At 36.5% G+C, this 24,915-nt stretch overlaps 1 protein-coding gene across 1 annotated transcript in view; it reads left to right on the plus strand.

Annotated features, from left to right (window-relative positions):
- The window catches only part of LOC134653598 (fatty acid synthase-like), a 119,127-nt gene that overhangs the window by 77,841 nt on the left and 16,371 nt on the right, over positions 1-24,915 (plus strand). The window contains exons 21-36 of the mRNA XM_063508996.1: positions 2-119; positions 262-525; positions 712-1,006; positions 1,279-1,424; positions 2,008-2,154; positions 2,509-2,603; positions 3,999-4,149; positions 4,486-4,657; positions 4,824-4,933; positions 5,340-5,504; positions 5,908-6,095; positions 7,059-7,214; positions 7,569-7,814; positions 8,313-8,448; positions 8,826-8,988; positions 9,310-9,460. Coding sequence (XP_063365066.1) covers positions 2-119; positions 262-525; positions 712-1,006; positions 1,279-1,424; positions 2,008-2,154; positions 2,509-2,603; positions 3,999-4,149; positions 4,486-4,657; positions 4,824-4,933; positions 5,340-5,504; positions 5,908-6,095; positions 7,059-7,214; positions 7,569-7,814; positions 8,313-8,448; positions 8,826-8,988; positions 9,310-9,460 — 2,703 coding nt within the window. The remainder of the gene's footprint in view (position 1; positions 120-261; positions 526-711; positions 1,007-1,278; positions 1,425-2,007; positions 2,155-2,508; positions 2,604-3,998; positions 4,150-4,485; positions 4,658-4,823; positions 4,934-5,339; positions 5,505-5,907; positions 6,096-7,058; positions 7,215-7,568; positions 7,815-8,312; positions 8,449-8,825; positions 8,989-9,309; positions 9,461-24,915) is intronic.

Raw genomic sequence — 24,915 nt, forward strand, 5'->3', positions numbered from 1 at the left:
GATGCGGTGGAGTCGAGCTAGATAATATCATTTTTAACGAGAAATCAGTAGTGGAAAAAGAGCCGGGATACTTAGAGATGAGGTCATTTATACCACATTTCCTAACTGGCGATGTTGACGTAAGTATAAAATGTATTTTGTCTCAAGACAACTCAATACCGATGATTCCGATGAATGACACATTATTTGAAACGTGGAACATTTTTTAAATTAATTAAATCATGCTTAAGTATTTAACAAGAGGTGCTTGTTATGTTGCAGATTAATAGAGCATTACAAATAAATCTACAAGTAGTAGCCGACAACGTGGACGATAAAGTGACTATCACAGAATTCGTAGGATCCTCTTTTAGCACAAACATGACCAATAACATCAAACAAGTTGCTGATCAAATCCCTGACGCTGAATTTGAAGTACACTTAGTTCAGGCTGAGAATATTGAACTTGATAATTTGATTGGCAGAGAACTCGGCATTGGGAAATCTGATTTGTTTGTTGTATACAATTTGCTTGGAGATGAGAAGGTATTGTTTTATATTTTAAACGTTTGTTTTAATATAAAAACGTAATATTGTTAAATGAAGATGCTTTCACTTGAAATTATGTAGTTGTTAAACCTTTCAATTAGAAGAAAAATTAAAAACTCAAGAACTGTTTTTCTAGCTGTTTTTAATTTCAGCAGTTTTTAATGATTTGACATATTTTTGCAGAAAATGCGAAATCTCTACAATATCCTATCAACCGACACCTTTGTCTTAGCTCTAGAGCAAGACACAACAAAAATACATCCCAAGTACCAACTATTCAATGTGATAACTGCCATGTCTGTTCAGAAAGAGATATTTATTTTGTTGAAAAAGGCAGATATAAGGAAGAATAATGTAATTTACCTGCCAATTGCTCACGACAGTAAGTTCAATTGGGTCCCGCGGGTACTGAGCGAACTGCAGAAGCCAAGACATGTAACATTAGTCTCTGAAAGGCAACCATTCTGCGGCATTATAGGTATATCTACATTGATCTTATTTCATAATAGGTCTTTATCTTACCCGTTTACACCATGATCTTATCCTCTAAGGTGTACGCAAACAGCTCGAGTCGTACAAAAAGTCTTTGATCTGTGATAGTTTGTCACAAATTATTATTACTAATGTAAACTATTCATGTATTCGTAGCTCACCAAAAAATAGCCAGATCTCTAGCAGTGGATTGAAAATTAAAATAATGATAAACAAAGAGATATTTTTAATTTAACGCGTCTTTATGTTTAAATTCAGGCTTGGTAAAGAAGTTGAGAAAGCAGTATCCTAACAAGCTCAGCGTGATCATTGTGGACGATTACCATGCACCCTCGTTCACTCCAGAACACTCGATGTTTAAGGAGCAGATCCAGAAGAACCTGACCTTTAATGTCTTGAAACAGGTAAAAATTTTTAACAATCTCAAATGTTTACGAAAGAAGATGGTAATTTAATAAAGAAAGATTTAAGTAATGACAAAAGTTGAAGGTATGTTACAATGGTTTAAGGCTGCAGAAAAAATATATATAAACAACCACTAATAATATAAAAAAAAAAAAAATTACAAGAGAAAATTGTATGAAAATTTAAGACCATGTTAAAATTGTTACTGAAGTCTACAGGTGTAACAAAAATATTGGGGATCCGTTTAAGGGCATCTTTGGTATCGTATTTTGATTAGTAAAAAGTAAGAAAAATAAAGTTTTTCCCGCGAAAAAAGAAAATTCTATAGGGCAGGTCGTTCAAGTCAGCTAACCCTCAATATAAAGACAAAAAAAAACTTATATAATTGTTAAGTCAGAACACAATACCGAATAATTATGCCCTTAAACAGGTCTTCACTATTTTTGTTACAGCTTGTGTAAAGTAAGTGGATATTTTTATGACTAAGCTACTTCATAAAATTCATGTGAACAATCTAAATACAATGGAGACTAAAAATTTGTTTAGAAAACATTATTGTGAAATTTGACTCTTCTTCTACAGGGTAAATGGGGAGGATATTACTCCCTATCAAGTCCGAAGTCAACTCTGACTCGCAACGTTCAACTGGCTGTCACATCACCAGGCATGCTGGACTCACTTACGTGGATTGAAGCCCCCTCGAAGCCAGACAACAAATGTTTGGTTCAGGTACCTATATATAGATTTGTTTTAGAGTTATTCATAAACGTCTATCAAGTCTAACAAGCCATTGATAATCATTTGTCTCTGTCATTCTGACATTTGTGTTTGCTAGGATGGGACAAAATTTAACAAAGGCTTACTAAGTTTAATGGGGTTAGGCTTTAGTCCCATAGTAAAAGTTTTTCATTACAAAGTACAACACCGCTTTTAGTATCGAACTCACCACAACCATCATAACGATCATCATTAACAATAACCAGTAACATTAAACACTAATATCGCAATGCTTTCATTTGTTATATGTGATGGTTTCAGAATTTTGATTTCTTTTAGGATAACTACACTGTTGTTTCTTTACAGGTGTGCTTCACCTCTGCGTCATACAGGGATGCTCAACAAGTATTGAGAAAAAAAGACGGTCAACTTGGAATGGATTTCAGTGGTTTTGACAATAAGTAAGTTTGTATTTTACTAAACCAAACTACACTTTATTAAACTTATGTAAAAGAAGTACAACTACAACTATAAATACATTCATCTTAGTTCATATTATTTATTATTGAAACACAAGTTCTTGACAATTGGCTGCAAAAGTGCAAACTACCAATTGAAACCCAAATTCAATAAATTCAATAATGACTGGTTGAAACCAGGGCCCCAGGGCTGGCGCGTACCTCTCTCAACGCATTTCACTTGCGATACAGAGAGGTAAGCCGCCAATGTCATGGGGTCCATGTCGCAGTTAGATTTATTGGATGGGGTGTTCTTTTTATAATTGGTTTTAAGGTAGGTAAGTTTTTAGGTAGCTTGTCTTTTATTTTATTTTACAGGAAGATTGTGTGGTATCAGCGTAATTCGTCCCATTCGTTTTTCGTTCATTTCTTATGTCCGTCTCATTCTGTGTTCGTCACTCATTCTTTATTCGTCTCGATCGCTATATGTCCCTATCGTCTTAAGTACAATTATGTAACCTGTCTCTTTCTTAACAAGTCTTTTTCGTTTTTCGTCACGGTCTTCCTAGGACTCATTCTTTCTTATTCCCTTTCGATTTTTGTCTCATTCACTTATTCGTCTCATTTTTTTTCATGCATTCGTTATTAGTCACATTCGTGATTAGTCTCATTCATTTTCAGTCTAATTCTAAGTTCGTTACTTTCGTTTTGCGTCTCGGTCACTATTTGTAACTATCTTTTTCCGTCAATCTTATTTTTTTTTTTATTATATCTTATTGACCGAGTGATCGTCATAAATTGAGAAAAATTAACTATCTTAAGTATCTTAAGTCCCAGACCCTTCAGGGCCCTCATTTTTTTCCGTTATGTATATGTACGGGACATATAAACTTCAATTTGTTTATGAATTCCGATCCGGAGGACATATGAATAGCAACTAAGACCTACTAGTACGGGACGATTAGCGAACGTGCCCAAAAAAGAACGGAACGAGTTACCATTAAAGACAAAAAAAGAGTGAGACGAATAACGAAAGTGACTAAAGATAAAGTGCGAATGATACCAAAAAAGAGAGACACAAACAAAGACATAGTCCTAGGAAGACCGTGACGAAAAACGAAAAAGACTTGTTAAGAAAGAGACAGATTACATAATTGTACTTAAGACGATAGGGACATATAGCGCTCGTGACGAATAAAGAATGAGTGACGAACACAGAATGAGACGGACATAAGAAATGAACGAAAAACGAATGGGACGAATTACGCTGATACCGATTGTGTGTGTATTTTTTTTACCCTAATAAAAATTGTTTGTTACCCTAATACAATTTGAGGTTATAATATTTTAAATAGTTTTTCCCAAATTGAAACTAAAATTGCAAATGAACTTCAACAGTGGCAATAAAGTAATGGGGCTCGTGCAAGGCGGTGCACTGGCGTCCACTGTCCAAGCCGACAAGAATTTGCTGTGGCCCGTCCCCGAGCATTGGTCTCTTGAAGATGCGGCCACAGTACCCCTACCGTATGCCTTAGCTTACTACTGTTTGGTAAGTCGTTCAATATGTATTGTTCTATTATGTTCAATATTTGTTTTTTTTAGAGTCACTCTTTATTCATACTTCCTGAGGATTAAGAAATCCTGATGATATTATTCGTGTATCTTGGATTTTCCGCTCTTAATGCTGCATTTAGATGGCGACTGCAGCCGCGTTTCTATGCCAACGTCATCAAGGAAATTGACAGTGATATCGCTCGCATCAACGCTGCAACAGAAATCCAAATTTACTTACCCTCTAGTATTAACCCAACTAACTGATTTACTAAGGTAAGAAAAGTTTGTAAGTAAACAAAAACCCAGAAATTTACTTACGGTTTTGTTCAAGGGTATACGAAGTGAATTATTACACGGTCAACGTGTATTTGTAACCAGCGGAGCAGGGGCTTTGGGCCAAGCTGTCATCTCTATATGTCTGGCGAATGGCTGCCAAGTATACACAGCGGTCAATGATATTCACAAGAAACGCTTCTTGATGAGAATGTTCCCCCAGCTCAAAGGTGTGTGGGAATAGTGGCAGCGTCCATAGACTTAATTCCATGGACGCTACCATTTATTCTCTGGCTCGCTTGCTTCGAGACAAGATAAGACAAAAAGTTAAGTAAAAATTATTTGTTAATTTTGGAAACAAAAAAAAAATTATTGACCATAACTTAATTTCAACAGAGCATCAGATCGGCAATAGCCGTGACGCTGATTCGTTAAAAAGAACGATGGTGGACGGACACAAGCGGTGTGATATCGTTATTAATTCTTTCAGCGGAATACAGCGCGAGGTACGTACCTTATGTAAAATATTTAAGATTTCCACTATCAGCATTTATAAAAAAAGGGACATTTTTAATTTGTAATTTTTTCTCCGGATATTTAGGTTTACACTAAAAAAAGCGAGCGCTTTCTATTTCAACAGCAAAAAATATCATAATTATATTTTTTTAAACTGTCTTTTTTGTTACTGAATTATGCAATTATAACACAAGAAAAAATCTTTATGATTATTTTTCCTTTATCAAGGATCAAAAGCGCTTGTGGTTCTGTGTAGAAAAAAAAACAAATAAATTCGATTAATAAAAGCCTTTTTTTAATGCTTATTTTACACACTGAAGTTACAAATCTTTCAATACCGCACATTTATCAGTCAAGAGTTAATTTAATTTTAATTTAGCTTCACTGAATGTCCAGGTAGTGATGCAAGGCCTTGAAGGATTTGGCGAGTTTCTAGATGTCAGCGATGAAGACATGGAAGCCAACGAAAACTTTGGCATGTCTTTTGTCATCGATGAAAAGAACTACAGAGCTGTTCGTCTTTCGACCATTTTCAAGCCGGAGTATTCACAACTTAGCAAGGTATGTTCCTACATTGATTTGTCTATTTAATGTAGGGGGAAAAGTCAAATTCATATACTATTACTAGGATTCCTGAGCCAAATTATGATTAATAAAGAGAGCAGGCTAAAATTAGGTTTGATAATTAGATAGTAAACCAAATTAAATCTAGCAAATTGTGTTAACCATTGACCACTATCGTGCAAGCTTAAATTAAAATATAAATTATTTTTAATCTATACCTATATACATCCTAAATCCCCTAAATTAATAACACGACAATATCAATTCTGGTATCGCTTTACATACTTCTGTGACTGCACAACATTAACTTGACCTCATTTGAAATACAAATTAATTACCTATTTTCTTTGCCAACAACCAGCAAAAATCTAGTGTCACCTCCAAATTTTTTAAATTTCAGCAACTGCAAGCCATGATCTGCCAAGGAATCAAAACGGGCGCCGTCCGCCCGCTGTCCCGTGTAGTGTATCCACCAACAGCGATCTCAAGAGCCTTCAGACTCGTGGCGACTAGTCGGCACAGGGGACGCGTGCTGATCAGAATGACTGACCCTGTCACTCTTAGTAACGGATTCAGCGTGACGCCAAAGTAAGATTTTTGAAGTGAAAACTTCTTTAGCGGCGCTGGGCACATTTTGAGGTGGGGTAAATATGATAAACTCGAGACAGCGTAAGGCGATCACGTGACCGTAAGGGGCGTAAGGCGATCACGTGACCGTAAGCCCCGTAAGGTGGCCACTCATAATTTAAATGGCATTTAAATCAATAAAGAAAAACTCAATGATATTTGACATTTATGTTGCGGACTCCTTTTCAAGACTCTTTACCTATGTTCAAATAATTTGACGTTGTCATGGCAGTACGTAAATAAGACATTTCGATGAAAAAGTGTGATCTTATTTGAGAATGATAATAATATATAACAAATAAATAGAATACCTCCGCTAAACGTATGTATCGTGTTACCGGGCGTCGGTAACATAGTGAGGTGAGTTTTTACTTCTATCGGCACTCCCGGAGTGCAACCGTTGTTGCTTGTTTTAAATGGGACATAATTGGTCAACATTTTTACATACCTAATTGGTGTGAAGACACCCGACAAAATAGACTTACGATCTGCATGTTATTGATGTGCAGTAAGCTACAAAGAGAACTGACCCCCCTGCAAATAAATCCGGGGTCTGTTATGACGTAGACTCCAAACTTGAAGTCGAGCTCTATACGCATACAGCTGCGTGCAACTATACAGCGCACGTCATATGTATTAAGCAAAATAACAGATAATTGCTATGATTTTATTTTTTTATTTTTAGAGAGATTATTTGGATTTTTAGATCAACTAGTTGGTGTCCGGATGCTCTAAAAATTACAGTTTGATCAGAAATGACCATGTATTGTGATATTTGTAATCAAATACTTGTACCTTGTACTTTTCTATTGGTGAAGTTCTAAAAGACAATAGTGTCTATTAATATTGCTTCACAATTTATTAGATTTGATTCAAAGGTGAGGATTCTGGAATGATAACTACTTATTAAATTTTTTGTTACAGAATATGGTTTTCACCCACACACACGTACGTTGTAGTTTGTGATGACGATGGTGTGGGGATTGAGTTGGCAGACTACCTCGTGAAGAGAGGCGCGTCCAAACTTGCCATACATTTCAAAACAAGCGCTATTGGAGGGTACTTCCATACTAAGCTAGCGTGAGTAAAAAAAAGATTTAATAATAATTAAAACGTAAAATATTAACCCAAACCACAGAATAAGTAATAGTAGGTACTCCAAACGAAGAGAACAAAAAACAACCAATTTTGTAAATCTTACTTACTAGCTAAGTAATAAAATAATATTACTGTCTAGACAGTCATATTTCATATTATTTTAAGCGAATCAAAATGTAGGTAATTGTACCTTTGTTTAAATTAAATTTTACGATTCAAGAAAAATAAAAATCTCAATTTTTCTCATAACAAACTTATCTACTTTATTTTACTATAATATCTGGAGATATTTGTTCCTTTGGTATTTTGGCTTGTAACACGAAAATTAATTCACAGGAAATGGCAAAACGCCGGTGTCTCAATTACACTATGTTCTGAGAATCTCCAAACGGAGAAAGGCTGCGCAAATTTACTAAAGGAGGCGGCCAAATTAGGTCCAATAGAAGGCCTCTTCATCGTTCAAGATCCGGATGCGATCGAGAAAACTTTGGAGCAGAGGGGCTTCGTTGACAAGTTCAACAATAGGAGTCTGGTTGTTAATAATCTCGATTTGGTGTCGAGGAATCTTTGTAGCGGATTAAGGTCAGTTGTTTCTACTAATAATTGCGAGGTACGACGTTATTTCTTCGTTTTGTTTGATTTTGCACTACTTTAGTCCGAAAAATAGAGTACATTTTTATTGAAGGCGCCACATGATGATTGCAGCCAACAGGCTTATCTATACTTGGTCAACCAGATCTTGACAGTAGAAAAAGGCGGCAAATTTGAGAAATGTAGGCGCGAAGGGATATCGTCCCATAGAAAATTTGAATTTCGCGCCTTTTTTTTCTGACAAGACTTGGTTGACCAGCTATATCTTATTTTTCCGCAACGCGTTCAATACCTTGGATGTTTGCTACTTGGATTGTTTTGATACTTGATAAGTTTTTTTATAACCTATGACCAGAAATCTGGTCGAAGCTATTTTAGTTCCTTTTTTATTCACTACTTTTTAAATCAAAGGAGCCAAGTGGTGATGGCAAACAAAAGTGATAGTATGTCTATCAATAGTGATTTTTTTAATACCTATTTTTATTTCAGATATTTTTCAATATTAATCCGTTCATCAGAGAGTGTGACTGACGAATTTACTTCATCGATAGTGGACAAAATCTGTCAATCAAGGAATGAGATCGGATTGCCGGCACTGGCACTGCATGTTGACTCAATAAAAGTGGTAAGGCAAATAAATGATTTATTCATTGAGGATAAAAAAATATATTTGAGTCTCTCAATTTAGGTATAGGTACATAGTTCTTCTAGCTACCGAGCTTTTGATGGCTACTAAAAAAATTTATAGTAATTGATTTTTCTTTCAGTTTCTTAACGATCTGGATGTATTTTATATCTAAACACTATTTTTTGTTTTATCATTTTACTTTATTACCCACAGAAAAAGTTCAAAAAAGAATAAAACACTATCAAACTTAAATGTCCTTTGTTTAAATAGACTAGAATCAGCTTTCATGCTAGTGACTCTCAAACAATAGACGTAACTAAATTGTAGAGTATTCTGTACAGAAAGTTACGTCAGTTTTCTTTCCTTTTTTTTAGTTTGACCAAAACACAGAGAACCGTAAGACAAAGCCGCTGCCCGTGTCGGCAGTGTTCAAAGCGCTAGAAACGAGTTTGAAACTGAAATACAACAATGTTGTAACGTTCAATTTGAAGAAGCGCGTTCATGGAGACTTTTTGCAGAAAATCGAAATGGTTCTAGGTAAGTACACACAAGTTTAAATTATTTTGAGGCACATTGCAATGGCAACTTATCAGTCAATAGGTATCTAAACAAATGAAACAAAGTCTTTTCGCATACTATTTATATTAAATCTTTATTATAAGAGGTATTTAATAAGCTTACGATTGTTTTAATATTCTTAAGTTATACAAATTGAAAATTCTTTATTTAATTTCTTTATTTTATTTTATTTCTGAAAAGATAGAGCTATTTTTCATAATATCTGGAGAAAATATTAATAAAAGGTCAAGTAGGTACTTATATATGATACAAATTCAAGTATTTTTCGTATATTTATAGGAGTCCGCCGAATCGAGGATATCGACGAAAAACTAACCTTAAGTAATCTAAGTTTATCCAGTAACAACTTGGAAGAAATTCGTTTAGTTATAAACGAAACTTACGACTTATTTATCGCTGTTGACAATCTAAGGAGAATGACTATTTCCAGGTAAAGTAATAGTATATGACACATATGTATAAAATGTTTTTATAATAATTATTACAATACTCGACTACTATTACTACTACTACTACTGTTACACTGAAAAAATGCCTTGGTTGATTTTACGAAATTTTTATTGGTTGATTTCAGTTTTGTAAAATTTACTAGAATTATAGTTAATATCACAAAACCTGCAAGATTGAAGTTACGAAACATACTTGGGTTGCCGTCTTAAACAAGTACTTTTGTAAATTTCAGCTACACGATATCTAAAACTTACCAAACTATAGGAGTACACTTTACAAAACTTCTAGTTTAGTAAATAATACAAAATCTGTTTGTACATTTTGCATACAAAATACGTAATACTTACCAAACTGTATAAATATAATTTACAAAACCTTAAGTTTTGTAAATAATAATAAATTTCTTTGTAGATATTAGCAAACACAAATGTTAAACTTACCAAACTGTATAAGTAAAACTTACAAAACTATTACTTTAGTAAATAATACTAAATCTCTCTGAGAATTTTAGCTAACCAGTTTGGTAAACTTACCAAACTGTATAAGTAAAACTTACAAAACTATTACTTTAGTAAGTAATACTAAATCTCCTTGAGAATTTTAGCAAACCAGTTTGGTAAACTTACCAAACTGTATAAATAAAACTTACAAAACTATTACTTTAGTAAGTAATACCAAATCTCCTTGAGAATTTTAGCAAACCAGTTTGGTAAACTTACCAAACTGTATATATACAATTTACAAAACTATTACTTTAGTAAATAATACCAAATCTCCTTGAGAATTTTAGCAAACCAGTTTGGTAAACTTACCAAACTGTATAAGTAAAACTTACAAAACTATTACTTTAGTAAAAAATACCAAATCTCTTTGAGAATTTTAGCAAATCAGTTTGGTAAACTTACCAAACTGTATAAGTAAAACTTACAAAACTATTACTTTAGTAAATAATACTAAATCTCTCTGAGAATTTTAGCTAACCAGTTTGGTAAACTTATCAAATTGTATAAGTAAAACTTACAAAACTATTACTTTAGTAAGTAATACTAAATCTCCTTGAGAATTTTAGCAAACCAGTTTGGTAAACTTACCAAACTGTATAAATAAAACTTACAAAACTATTACTTTAGTAAGTAATACCAAATCTCCTTGAGAATTTTAGCAAACCAGTTTGGTAAACTTACCAAACTGTATAAGTAAACCTTACAAAACTATTACTTTAGTAAATAATACTAAGTCTCCTTGAGAATTTTAGCAAAACAGTTTGGTAAACTTACCAAACTATATAAGTAAACCTTACAAAACTATTACTTTAGTAAATAATGCTAAATCTCCTTGAGAATTTTAGCAAATCAGTTTGGTAAACTTACCAAACTGTATAAGTAAAACTTACTGTGTGCGGGGCCCGAGGGCCCCGCGGTGCGCGTGTTGTTTGTTGTATTGTTGTATTGTTGTTGATGTGTTGTTGTTAATGGTGCTGTTGTTTGTGCTGTCGTAGGTAATTGTGTAGTAGTTTGTTTACCAAAGGGAAAAATAAATAAAGTTGTACTTTTGCTAGGACGAAAAGATCCGCATGCGAGCACTTCATTCCCGCAGCTCGGCCTTCGGCCTTCGCTGGGTTCCGAAGCTCAGCGTCGGGCCTTCGGCAAGTACTGACCCCGGCCGACGTTGCTTAACTTCGGTCAAAAATCACGTTTGTTGTATGGGAGCCCCACTTAAATCCTTATTTTATTCTGTTTTTAGTATCTGTTGTTATAGCGGCAACAGAAATACATCATCTGTGAAAATTTCAACTGTTTAGCTATCACGGTTCGTGAGATACAGCCTGGTGACAGATGGACGGACGGACGGACAGCGGAGTCTTAGTAATAGGGTCCCGTGTTACCCTTTGGGTACGGAACCCTAAAAACGATGACATAGAGGCGGCGACATACGATAACATAGTCGCGCATAACGGACGCAACTATCGCAAAGCAAAACGCAGCTCTAAAACTGTTTTATTCGTTTTCCAATGAGCAGGGACAGATATAGGTTATCGGCTAACGAAAGAGCGAGATAGAGATAAAAACGAAACGAATCGGATTGAGCTTTGTTCAGGTAGACGCTAGGCGCGCTTTTTACCAGGCCATTATATTCAAAAACTTCAATGTTCGTTAGACAAATAAGTGCTCTATTTTCTATGCATTAGAGTTTAAATTAAGGAATCTTTTAATGCGTAAAATTAAAGCAAGTAGCGAAAGTAGCGTCAATTGAAAACGTTAAAAATGATTCACGACGCTTAACGAACACTCGCTAGCATCACTAATTGAAGGCCATTTTATGTGTGACCTATCGATTTATCTTTATAAAGTACTGAAGTTAGGGGTCAAGTTATATTAGACATTTGTGAGACGATGCAGATTAGGTTTTTATGAAATGTGAATTGCGTATTGTACGTTTTATTACTTCAATGCGATTTCGTTTCGTTTCGTTCGACACACACAGTCCAGGGAATCCAGTTATTTTAGAAACTGAGGGCCTACCGCGAACCACGTTCGACGTGTTGCCTCCCTGTCACACTTACGTACGAATTTACAAGTGCGACAGAGAGCCAACCCGTCGAACGTGGTTCGCGGTAGGCCCTCTGTTTTTGAAAACAGTTACGTGATTTAAAAAATCGGTTACGTTTTGTTTCACGGAAAACTCGAAACGACCCAGCTCTAAAGCATACATAGGGACAGACAGGCAGCGAGAAACGACTTCGTTTTATTTATACTATACTTGGTCAAGCAGATCTTGTCAGTACAAAAAGGCGGCAAATTTGAAAAATGTAGGCGCGAAGGGATATCGTCCCATAGAAAATTTGAATTTTGCGCCTTTTTTAACTGACAAGATTCGCTTGACCATCTATATGTAGTGATAGACTTGTAAATTTGTCTATACCTTAACCCTTTTCTTGGCAACGTAACACCCGTGATACGTGAGGAAAAAAAATCTAACAACTTCATTTTACTACTTAATAAGTTATTCCATATCTACCCTCCTATATTTAAACAAAAAATAATGCACACAAATGTCAGTGTCAATTATGTAAATTAGTAATCGTCAACATGGCGCCACCGAAACAACACCCACACCACTTATTTCTTAGATTTCAATATATTTTCTCATAATTTGCGTTTAATGCCATTTATTATCTATCATTGAGTAAAGATTTAAAAGTTTAATTTTATAACTTAGAACACATAAAAATTTCACGTCCAATGCTATGTATTACATTTGATACGATGCCAAGTTGTCGTCAAAATATATTTACATAAATTATTGTTATTTTTGAGTGTTTTTACATTTTAAAGGGTTGGCGATTGTTTTGTTTTTCAAAATATTTATTAGTTTAGCTTTCGTTTTGCACGTAAGGACTTTTTGTTAAGTTTGTTGAAGTTTCACGATGTGAAAATTTTCTGCCTGGTGATAAGGCAATAGACGATTTTCGTGTAGGTACTTATTTTGAAGATATAATGGCCACCTGGTACCTTAAATTGCCTTATACTCGTAGTAGTGATAAACGATGATTTCTGTTAACTAAGATGTTGTATTATTTATATCGAAAACCACATTTGTTTTCTAGAAAATACATAACTACTTCATCGAGGACATTGCATTGTATCAAATATGATACGTACGTTTTTCAGAAACTGAAAAGCCATGGATTTTTTCCGTATTTTTTAGTTGTTGAGTAAGCCTAAAATGTGACAAAAAACTAAGAAAAAAACAGTATTGAACATATTTTGTCCTTGCCAAGAAAAGGGTTAAGTAATAAAATTGAAAATGGCCAAAACCGACACAGTGGCCACAACCGGGGCATCCTGCCCTACCCTCTTTCCTTGGTGGCTCTAATATTAAGCGTTTAAATTTGTAAAGGGGCTCTCTTATTAAATTTCCATCAGTTGTTCGAAATTTTGGCATGAAGGTGAAGGTAAAGTGTTACCGAATTACGGCCGAGTCTTTATCATTAATATTAGAAAGTTTGAATGATGGTCTAGCTAGACAAAAAGCTTATTTAGAATAAGCATAGCTACCCAGCTGGCCGTGTAAATTATTTCATTATTTAGATCAAATTGCTTTTCGGTGAAGAAAAACATCGTAAAAGGAAACCGGACCTAATACCGATAAGGCCTAGTTTGCCCTGTGAGTTGGCAGTCGCTTTCGTTAATATTTATTTATACCTACGAGGGGCGTTCAAAATATTCTCGGTATTGACATCTTACGACCTCTTCTAAAATTTCTTTCGTTACTGGCCGCTAAGGTTTATTCATTGACATTAAAAAAAAGTATAATTCGAACCGAGATAGTCTTTTGTTTTTCTGCAATTGCTGAACAAACATGAACATCATGTGCGAATTGACAATGTTAACTAAATTAGAACATCGATGCGTGATAAAATTCTTGACAAAACAGGGTAAAAATCAAAAAACCATAAAAGAGGAAATGGATTGTGTTTACCGTGAGTCTGCTCCTTCTTTATCTACCATTCAAAAGTGGTCAAGCGAGTTTAAACGCGGAAGGGAGAGTATTGAAGATGACCCTAGACCTGGCCGGCCTGTAGTAGCTACTTCACAAGAAAATATTGATAAAGTGGAAAAACTTATATTGGAAGATGGTCGAGTGAAGGTAAAATCTATAGCACAAGTAACCAATCTCTCTATTGGTACCGTACATGATATTATACATGACCATCTTAATATGTCAAAAGTAAGTGCAAGATGGGTTCCGCGAATGCTGACTCGGCTTCAAAAAGACATGCGTGTAGCTTGTTGTTCCGATTTTATTGACCTGTGCGGTGAAAATCCTGATGAGGTGCTGCAAAGAATAGTTACTGGAGATGAAACCTGGGTTCATCATTATGACCCAGAGAGTAAACAAGAGTCCATGCAGTGGCACATTAAGGGTTCAGCTCATCCCAAGAAGTTCAAGGTCATCCCTTCAGCTGGCAAGGTCATGGCCACGATATTTTGGGATTGTGAAGGAGTATTACTAATCGATTATAAAGAAAAAGGTGTAAATATCACAGGACAGTACTACGCTAACATTCTACGTCAATTAAAGGATGTAATTAAAGAAAAGAGGCGAGGAAAGTTAACCAAAGGTATTCTGCTTCTGCATGACAACGCCCCCGTCCATACTGCTCATATTGCCAAGGCAGCTATTGTTGAATGTGGGTTTAAAACTGTTACTCACCCACCGTATAGTCCGGACTTAGCCCCCAGCGACTTCTTTTTGCTCCCCAATCTTAAAAAGGATCTGCGTGGAAATAAATTTTCTGACGATGAAGCATTGAAGGCGGCAGTGGAGGAGCATTTTTACACGAAAGATAAAAAATATTTTTACGAGGGATTAAAAAAAATAATTGATCGATCTTTTAAGTGTATGAACATGGGGGGGGAGTATATTGAAAAATAAAAATATCAAACTTTTCGTACTTGTTTGTTTTCATTCTCATACCGAGAATATTTTGAACACCCCTCGTAATAGCAGATTTATAGCCGGTTTAAACTCTCGCGCGAGCCACGAGACGAGCCGCGAGCCGCGCCACGAGACGCGAATGTAAGCGGTGGGCTCGCGGCTCGTCTCGTGGCTCGCAAGCTCGTCGAGCTAATATAATTTAAACACTAACGGAACGGCATAAGGTTTATAACCGAATGACAACCCGAACTCGACGAGCTTGCGAGCCACGAGCCCACCGCTTCTCGTGGCGCGGCTCGCGGCTCGTCTCGTGGCTCGCGCGAGAGTCTAAATTGGCTATTATACTTAATCGACAAACTCGAATACGCGGATTAGACTCTCGCGCGAGCCACGAGACGAGCCACGAGCCGCGAGCCGCGCCACGAGACGCGAGTCCACCGCTTACACTCGCGTTCGGCTTGTCATTCGGTTATAAACCTTATGCCGTGCCGTTAGTGTTTAAATTATATTAGCTCGACGAGCTTGCGAGCCACGAGACGAGCCGCGAGCCCACCGCTTACACTCGCGTCTCGTGGCGCGGCTCGCGGCTCGTCTCGTGGCTCGCGCGAGAGTCTAATCCGCCTAGAAGAAGCTATTAAAAGAGCATTTGGAATATTTGGATTCTATATATGTGTAGGTATTTACTGAAAATTGTAACTGCATAATGTGTATTGCGCAATTAAGTACTTACCAAAGTAGACTATTAAAATTAACCAAAAATGTTTTGTAAATTATACAAATTTTACTTTAGTAATGCGTTGCGCGCGAGTGCATGAGTGAGACGGCGAGATATGTTAACAAGCGTGCGCACACGGGACAATGCTCACGTTCAATCCCGATTCCCGCCCCGCCCAGTCAGTGTTGCCAGTGCTAGGTATCTACACCGCTTATTATTATCCCGCAATACTGCAGATAAAGTAGTGTAAAGTGAAAATACTAACTACTACTAGAGTCAGGCCACAGAAAGTCTGTAGCGCTAGACAAAAAGTAATTTTTAGAAATCAGTATGTGACAAACCACAACCACAGAAAATGGATTAAATAGTCTTGATACTTGTGAAATTTCTACCATATTGACCGTCTATGAAAAATGTAAGCTGTGCATTATGGTTAAATAAATTTAATTCCAATAATAAATGTCACTAATAATATGTATAAGTACCTACATCTACTATTGTTGATAAATAATATGGGGAGAATGTGACATTTGGCGTCATCAAAATTATTGAGCTTTTGTAATATCCGCGACGGCCTAACGGTAAATAGGTACAGAGGGCCTACCGCAAACACCGAAGTTCGCAAATTGCTGGCATCTTACTCTTTTACTCCCATTAAGGCGTAATTATATTGATAGAGAAATTGCCCGCAATTTGCGAACTTCGGTTTTCGGAAAAACGAAATAAACCATTAAAACAATAAACATACATTCAAAATAAATTTAAGCTTTAACTAGTAGGTACCCACACCCTCCATGCTTATGTTTACGGCATGGCTACCTACTAGTTAAAGCTTAAATTTATTCTTAATATATCGTCGTTATACTTACTCAACCTCATATCTGCAGCAATCATTTGATGGAAATGTCGCTTTTCTTTCATTCGGAATACGGGTGTTTTTGTCATCAAATGAGTGTTGGAGATACGAGGTTGAGTAAGTATAGCGGCGATATGTTTATTGTTTTAATGGTTTATTTAGGTTTCCCGAAAACCGAAGTTCGCAAATTGCGGGCAATTTCTCTGTCAATCTAAATAAGCCTTGATGGAAGTAAAAGAGACAGATGCCTGAAATTTGCGAACCTTGGTGTTCGCGGTAGGCCCTCTGTACCTGTTTACCACTAGGCTAGGCCGTCGCGGATATTACAAAAGCTCAATAATTTTGAGGATGCCAAATGTCACATTCTCCCAATGTTATTTATCAATATTAGTTTATGTATACATATTAATAGTGACATCTATTTTTGGAATTAAATTTATTTAACCATAATGCACAGCGTAATTTTTTCATAGACGGTAAATATGGTACAAATTTCACTAGTATCAAGACTATTTAATCCATTTTCTGTGGTGTTGTTACATACTGATTTTTAAAAACTACTTTTAATTTAGCGCTGCAGACTTTCTTTGGTCTTACTCTAAAGTGATATTTTTCGGGTGAAATCGTACAGTTTGGGAGTGCCCTGGCAACACTGGCGGCGCTGGCGCAGACGCGTGCGCGGCGGATACTGCTCGGCCATTTTGCGATTCGCGTTGGTTGGTAGTGTAGTTTTTAAAGCGAGCGCGATAATTTTGTCTGTGGCCTCTGTGCGTTTAAATAAAATATACTTAAATTACTCCGTGTAATACTGTGCCTGCAAATGGCATCAGGCTGGGAAGATGAAGACAGCTTAAGTTTAGGACTCCAGTATCTAGAAGAATGGGGTTTATCCAAAAGCACCATCAATAATTTTGCGGGTAAGTTTTGCATCATTATCCCGTATTTACCTAATTATTTATTAAGAGTGATCAATGTATTGTAGGTACCTATTCGAATTCTCGTTTTTATAATGCAGGGTCCTTTTTTGAGTTTTAATTTTACTTGATTTTACTTAGTTTGAGAATGTACAAATTCTGGATTAAACTTGTCATGCCCGAGATGCGAGTATACGAAGAATCATATTTATAGTAAAAACAATTGAGGAGAGGTATTCAAAACGTGATTTGTCACAAAAACAATAAAATTGAGTTAATGTTATCACTGTTATCAGTCTATAGACTATAGAGCATTATAAATAGCACCTATATAAAATGGTTGGACTGTAGCAAAGGGGGGGCTGGGACTTAGATTTTTTTTTGACAAAGTGGTGTCATTATGACACTATTTTTAAATGATTGTAATGTGTATATCACGTCAAAATAAGCATCTTTTATTGGAAAAACTTTTCTCTAAAATAAAAAATGGCCGAGTTAGACACCTCCAAAAATTGATATTTTTAAAGGGAGCTGGGACTTAGAAAATTTTCATTGAGAGTGGTGTCATTATGACATATATTTTAAATGATTTTAATGTATAGAACACATCGAAATAAGCAACTTTTACTTGGAAAACTTTTTACTAAAACTGAAAATGGCGGAGATAGAGCTTAAGGCAGGCCAGGCTTTTAAGGCAGGTCGGAGTAGGTACGACGACGAGCGAAGCGAGGAGGAGTGTTAGGTAGAACTGCGACCATACAGCGCGCGAGCCGAGCGAGCGAAGCGAGCGTGCCGCGGCAGCGGCCGGCGAAGCGCCAGAACCGACGTTTTTATAATAATACAATTTTACAAGTCCCAGCTCCCTTTAAAAACATCAATCTTTGGTCGCGTCTAACTCGGCCATTTTTTATTTTAGAGAAAAGTTTTTCCAATAAAAGATGCTTATTTTGACGTGATCTACACATTACAATCATTTAAAAATAGTGTCATAATGATACCACTTTGTCAAAAAAAATTCTAAGTCCCAGCCCCCCCTTTCGTACAGTCTGACCCTAGTTATTTAGTCGATAAAACGGCGTGGCTCCGTTGCATCGGCATTTGTCCTTATAACGTTCGTGCATAAAATGTTACGTTCAACTCGTCCAAGCAAAACACGATTTGTTAATTTTTAAATCTCTTAAATCTAAGTTAATTTGTATGGGTACTTATTCCGAATAATTTTAAAATAGTATTAGGGCGCGTGTACACGGTGCACGCGCGGTGCACGCGCCCTTAGTCTACAATATTCTTTTTAACTAACAGCGCAAAGTTTCAATTATATCAATGTAATACGAAATAATAGTTTTTCATTTATCTTAGTTTGAGATTACTGACAAATCACGTTTTTAATAAGTATGCTTAGCTCCTCAATTATGTGTGTCTTTTGGCGTTTAAAAAACAAGAAATTTAATTCTACACTCAACTTAAGGAAGTCCTACCATAATAATATTTATCTAAGTAAGTAACTAATTGACTTCGCTTGTTTTATCTTTCAGATAATGGCATAAGTTTTAAACTTATGGAAAAAATTCAGGACCCCGAGCTGAGAGAGCTGATCCCAAATATCAAATAATCCATGTAAGTAAAGTAAACCTACTCGATTGTTATTTTGTCGTGTTGAAATTATTTGCATAGGGGCATTCTATAAAGAGGCCTGTGTGTTATAAAAAAACCTGCTAAGGATGAGTCCGACTAGCGCACTGAGGGTTCCCTGTTGCCAAGTCAATGAAATATAAGTACTTGTATTATCAGTTTCTATATGTATAAGTACGATCCCAAAGGTTCAAAAATATCTGAGCAACCTTATGCAACTACTTTATTAAGGCGTGTTGACATATTTTTGGGCACTTTGTCCGTGCATGTATTTCTAACGACTGTACTGTATGTATGTCAGGCCGCATAGTTACACATAAGACACCATGTGAGAAGCTGTGTTTTCATACATCTGACACCTTGCACGCTGTGTCACTTGTATGAATGGAAACACAGGTTCGCATATCTCTGGTGGATGCTCACCCTTGCTCTGATTTTTGATCTTATAAGTTTTATAAGTTTGACAGTCATGTATTTTTGTGTATCTGTCTGTGGCATCATAGCACCCAAGCGCGTGAACAGATTTGAGTCTGATTTTTAGGGTTCCGTAGCCAAATGGCAAAAAACGGAACCCTTATAGATTCGTCATGTCTGTCTGTCTGTCCGTCTGTCCGTCTGTCCGTCTGTCCGTCCGTATGTCACAGCCACTTTTCTCCGAAACTATAAGAACTATACTGTTGAAACTTGGTAAGTAGATGTATTCTGTGAACCGCATTAAGATTTTCACACAAAAATAGAAAAAAAACAATAAATTTTTGGGGTTCCCCATACTTCGAACTGAAACTCAAAATTTTTTTTTTCATCAAACCCATACGTGTGGGGTATCTATGGATAGGTCTTCAAAAATGATATTGAGGTTTCTAATATCATTTTTTTCTAAACTGAATAGTTTGCGCGAGAGACACTCCCAAAGTGGTAAAATGTGTGTCCCCCCCCCCCCTGTAACTTCTAAAATAAGAGAATGATAAAACTAAAAAAAATATATGATGTACATTACCATGTAAAATTCCACCGAAAATTGGTTTGAACGAGATCTAGTAAGTAGTTTTTTTTTTATACGTCATAAATCGCCTAAATACGGAACCCTTCATGGGCGAGTCCGACTCGCACTTGGCCGCTTTTTTTAAATTGAATGTATCTACCGGAGACGGTTGTCAGCTATGTTTAGTGGAAATAAGACCAGTCATCTCCAAGATATTCAGCGTTCATTGAAACTTAGTGACAGGATTTTAGTCAGTATTGAAGCTAAGAATTTCAAATTTTGGTTTCTATTAGTTTTAGTATCATTTTCTACACACCACTCACTACTTAAATGAGGGTCTCATGATAAACAGCTACTTGTGTTGAGGGTGATTTAAATTTTTAATTTCATATTATTAATTTGCCTTGTTAATTCGTTTATTATATGTGCGGGTCAAATCTTGCAAGTGGTCAGCTTCTCAAAATGTAAGTCGGATGCAAATATGTGATGGTAGGTACCATAAAGCCGGTCTGGTGATGGAGATGGAAGGTGGCCACAGGAACTTCTCAGTTACACAAGATATTCTCTCAGTAAGTTCATGATTGAGCAAAAAAAGACAGTCTGCAACAAAAGCTTGCACAAAAAGTGAACTTTTTGACCAGGGTTCGGAACCGGTATTGATATACCGGTTAATATCGTTCATAAACCGTTATATTATTTCGTTCATTAATAAACCGGTTAATTGATGGAACGCGAACTTTAAAATTTTGTTCTCTCTTCTAACCGGTTAGTTGAGAGAACGAAATGTTTTCGTTCTCGAGGAACGATATAATACCGGTTAATCTCAGCCGTCTAAAATATTAATATATTACCCGGCTACCCGCTCTAAGTACCAGTGTTGGCCGTAATGTGTAATTCTAATTAACAATTAATAATTTCCATTAACTATTAATTCCGCAATTAATCAATTGCATATTGCATTACGCATCAATTTAATTAAAGTTGAATGTAGTACCTGGCGCTGTAGGTATATTATTAGGTCTAACTCGTGCTTGACCATTTATTTTTGCAGGACACTGCATCTGAAGATACAGCTTCAATTAATGGTGATTTGATGGTGTCAAGCTTGTCATCAAGTTCAAGTACCTCTGGAGTGAGCGACCGTTGCGTAGAGAAATCTCCTGTAAGTTTTTATGCTTTTTAATTTAAGTCTACTATATGCTTATCTCTTCTTCCTTTTTAATTTTGTTTTTTATTTCAATATTAGGTACAAATTGATTTGAAACAAATCCTAACAACGACTAATTGTGGTGAACTGTGTCTTGCATCTGCATCTGCAAACAAGCCCCTAGATAATGCATTAAGAAACCAAATAGTTCGAACCGTAGTAGAATATTACATCAAACGTTACAATAAAATGACCAGTCAAGACTTTGATGTATTGTCCGATCAAATAGTAATGCTGTTTCCCTCGGAATGCAAGGTTTTTACTTTTTTTTGTTGGTAGAAGTACAGTAGATTATTATTAGTAGTACGTAGCAAAGTAGATAGTACGTAGGCACATAAGACAACTTTAGTACATTTTTATACTGCACGGACATGTATCGGTATATGTGACGTTCCGCGGGTAAAGGTACCTTATGGCGGTTGGCGCTTACGCTATTGCTAACGACTAGAGATGGGCCGAATATGGACTTTGCCGAATACGAATATTCGGCCGAATATTCGGTTGGGCTAAAACTGCCTAAACAGCTGAAACCAAGTTCATACAGATTCGCGATCTGCACTCGTCACGTGTTTTTGATCCTTCCCCTTCCGACCGACCGGCAAATTTTATGAAAAGAAACTGAAACGTCTTCGTGGTAGGCCCTCCTTTGATCGTAAAGTGCACGAGCCAGCTAGCGGACGCCCTTAAAAAAAAGTTTGTTTATTCGGTAAATATTCGACAGAGCGAACCGAACTATTCGGCCGAATACGAACATTGAAAAATATACCGAATATGCCGAATACCGAATAATTACCGAATATTCGGCCCATCTCTACTAACGACGCTCCAATAGCAATGCGATGTTTCGCAAAGTATTAAGCGCCAACCGCCATAAGGTGCTTTTACTCGCAGAACGTCACATAATGTAGATATGGTCTAAGAGCTAGCCACGGAAATAGGTATGCGATTTATAGAGGAACGAAATCCCTCTAGTTAGTATGCCATACTATCATTATTAATGAATCCGGGCGCCTGGCAGCTGTTTAGCGGTGAGTGCGGGAGTGGATGGGCAACAAAGGGGTTGTAAAATCAATTGAAGGTGTGCAATTTATAGAGCTCTGTGTTTGGTGTGATATAATAGCTAATGTATGTATTTAATTCAAATTTAACAATGGCGACATTAGTAGAAGACATATACGACACTATGCGTAAAGCAATTGTGAGTCAGGTGCAATTTGCTCGTGGTCTTCAGCAGGCGCTTAAGTGATTGTGTACTTTCATCACCTGGCACTACTTTTCTCCCAAATAAAACGCCTGGAATTGTTATATTTGAATTAAATACATAATTGGCTATTATATCACACAGAGCTCTATAAATTGCACACCTTCAATTGATTTTACAACCCCTTTGTTGCCCATCCACTCCCGCACTCACCGCTAAACAGCTGCCAGGCGCCCGGATTCATTAATAATGATAGTATGGCATACTATCTAGAGGGATTTCGTTGCTCTATAAATTGCATACCTTTTTCCGTGGCTAGCTCTCCGGCTAATAACATAACCAGCCAGGAGCGGAGCCGGAGAAGAGCTGGTTACACCATGGGACACATTTTGTGACACAACCTGGGAATGGAGCGGGCGCTTAATCACGTCCGGTCGACCATAATCAACCGGCTATGGAGGATTTGATGCTGTAGGTATACTAGGGTGGTTCACGTTTGAATGGGAAAAATTCAAATAGTAGTAGTAGAAGTCGTCGTTGTCGTATTAGGAGTAGTAGTAGTACCTAGTTGTAGTCGTAGTTGTAATATTTTTTTTAGTACGACGGTGGCAAAGAAAAGCATACGGCCTGCCTTATGGTTAGCAGAAACCGTAGCCTTTAGACTCTTGCGACTCCAGAAGAATCACGAGCGCTCTGCCTACTTTTATTGATTTGAGGATTCTTTGAGTCGAGAGCTAGAGACAAATACATGTCCCTCACTCTCAACACAACGCATCCTCTGGACCTCTGGCGACCTTACTCACCACCAGGAACACAGCACCACATACCTGCAGAGCATGAATTATTTGTTGCACCAAAAACTACCTAGGTAACAACAGGCGGTCTTATTTCTAAAAAGTGAATCTCTTATCAGTGAAACTACTGATACAAAATATTTTTTATCAATATATTTAGGTAACCCCATTTTAAATTCTGCATAGCTTTGACAGCATACTGATTTATATAGGTACTTCTTTAATTTAGACATTGTAACAATCGACGTAACGTAAACGGTTTAAATTACAGGAGACATATTACATCCCCAGTCGGAAAGTTGGAGAAAAAACTTATATTCCCGCACAAGCGAAACTACCTACTCGCTACCGTAATCAGCTAAGAGTATTAAGGAAAAGTGGAGTAGTAACACGACCACCCACCAGTGGCACCAGTTCCGATAATAACGAAGATACCATTCCAGGTAGGCGTGATGTGTGTATTCATAGAGGTTCGATGTCATGGGTGTACGAGTCGACGTTAAAGATATGTTTATACATTTGCACCTTATTACAAAGGATTAAGGAGGAAGTAAATATCTTTGACGTCGACTGTACATGAATAAAATTACATTCTTCTATCACCTTATTTGTTGTGTATTGTACTATTTGTTGGTCATGTGGGTAATGTATAATATTTGTTTATAATCAGGGTCCAGTACTGATATTTCACCAGAAGAGGCCGAAGAACATAAGTTGTGGTTGAAATTTAACAAAGAACCATGGGTAGACATTTTGGATAAATGGAACCAGACCAGAAAATACAGAGCGGCATTTATCGCTGAAGAAAAAAATACAATACAGGATATTCTTACAGAATGGCCTAGCCTTAAGGCGAGTCTAGGATATAAATTGGTATGCTTTTTGTATTAAGTATACTTGGATTCATCGGTATTCAGAATATGACCATTTCAGTTATTTTTTAAGTATATATTACCTCCTATTTATAAACAAACCCTAGTGACTATAATAATATCTATAAAACAGATGATCACCGACTCTATTTGACTTTACATGCGTAATGTGACTTTCAGATTGAAGCAGATTTTGACGCTATGCATCCGCATTGCGAACTTAATTTGTTTAAAAAATGGCCATTATTTATGGAAAAAGCAAGACCAATACTGAAAAATCTTAAATCACCGGACATAAATTTACTGGATGAAAATCTTCAGGAAGGTAGGTTATGTATGCTGTGTCTCTAAGTTGGGCTATTTCTTGACTTGGCGGGGCGGAATCGGTATGCAATATTTTGTACTTTGACTTGATCTTACTGATGTGCCTAGATATCAGTATTACATTTGCGCATTTCCTAACACTTACCTAGGCGTAATTGAACAGAGTAGTACTGTTATTTATTCTGTGACAGAGTACAAAAAGTAGAAGACATATACGACACTATGCTTAAAGCTATTGTGAGTCAGGTGCAATTTGCTCGTGATCTTCCTGCAGGCGCACAAGTGATTGTGTATTTTCATCACCTGGCACTACTTTTCCCCCAAAGAAAACGCCTGGCATTGTTATATTTGAATTAAATACATAATTAGCTATTATATCACACCAAATTCAGAGCTCTATAAATTGCACACCTTCAATTGATTTTACAACCTCTTTGTTGTCCATTCACTCCCGCACCCACCGCTGAACAGCTGCCAGGCGCCCGAATTAATTAAT

The sequence above is a fragment of the Cydia amplana genome, chromosome 13 (genome assembly GCF_948474715.1).
Source record: "Cydia amplana chromosome 13, ilCydAmpl1.1, whole genome shotgun sequence".
NCBI lineage: Eukaryota > Metazoa > Arthropoda > Insecta > Lepidoptera > Tortricidae > Cydia > Cydia amplana.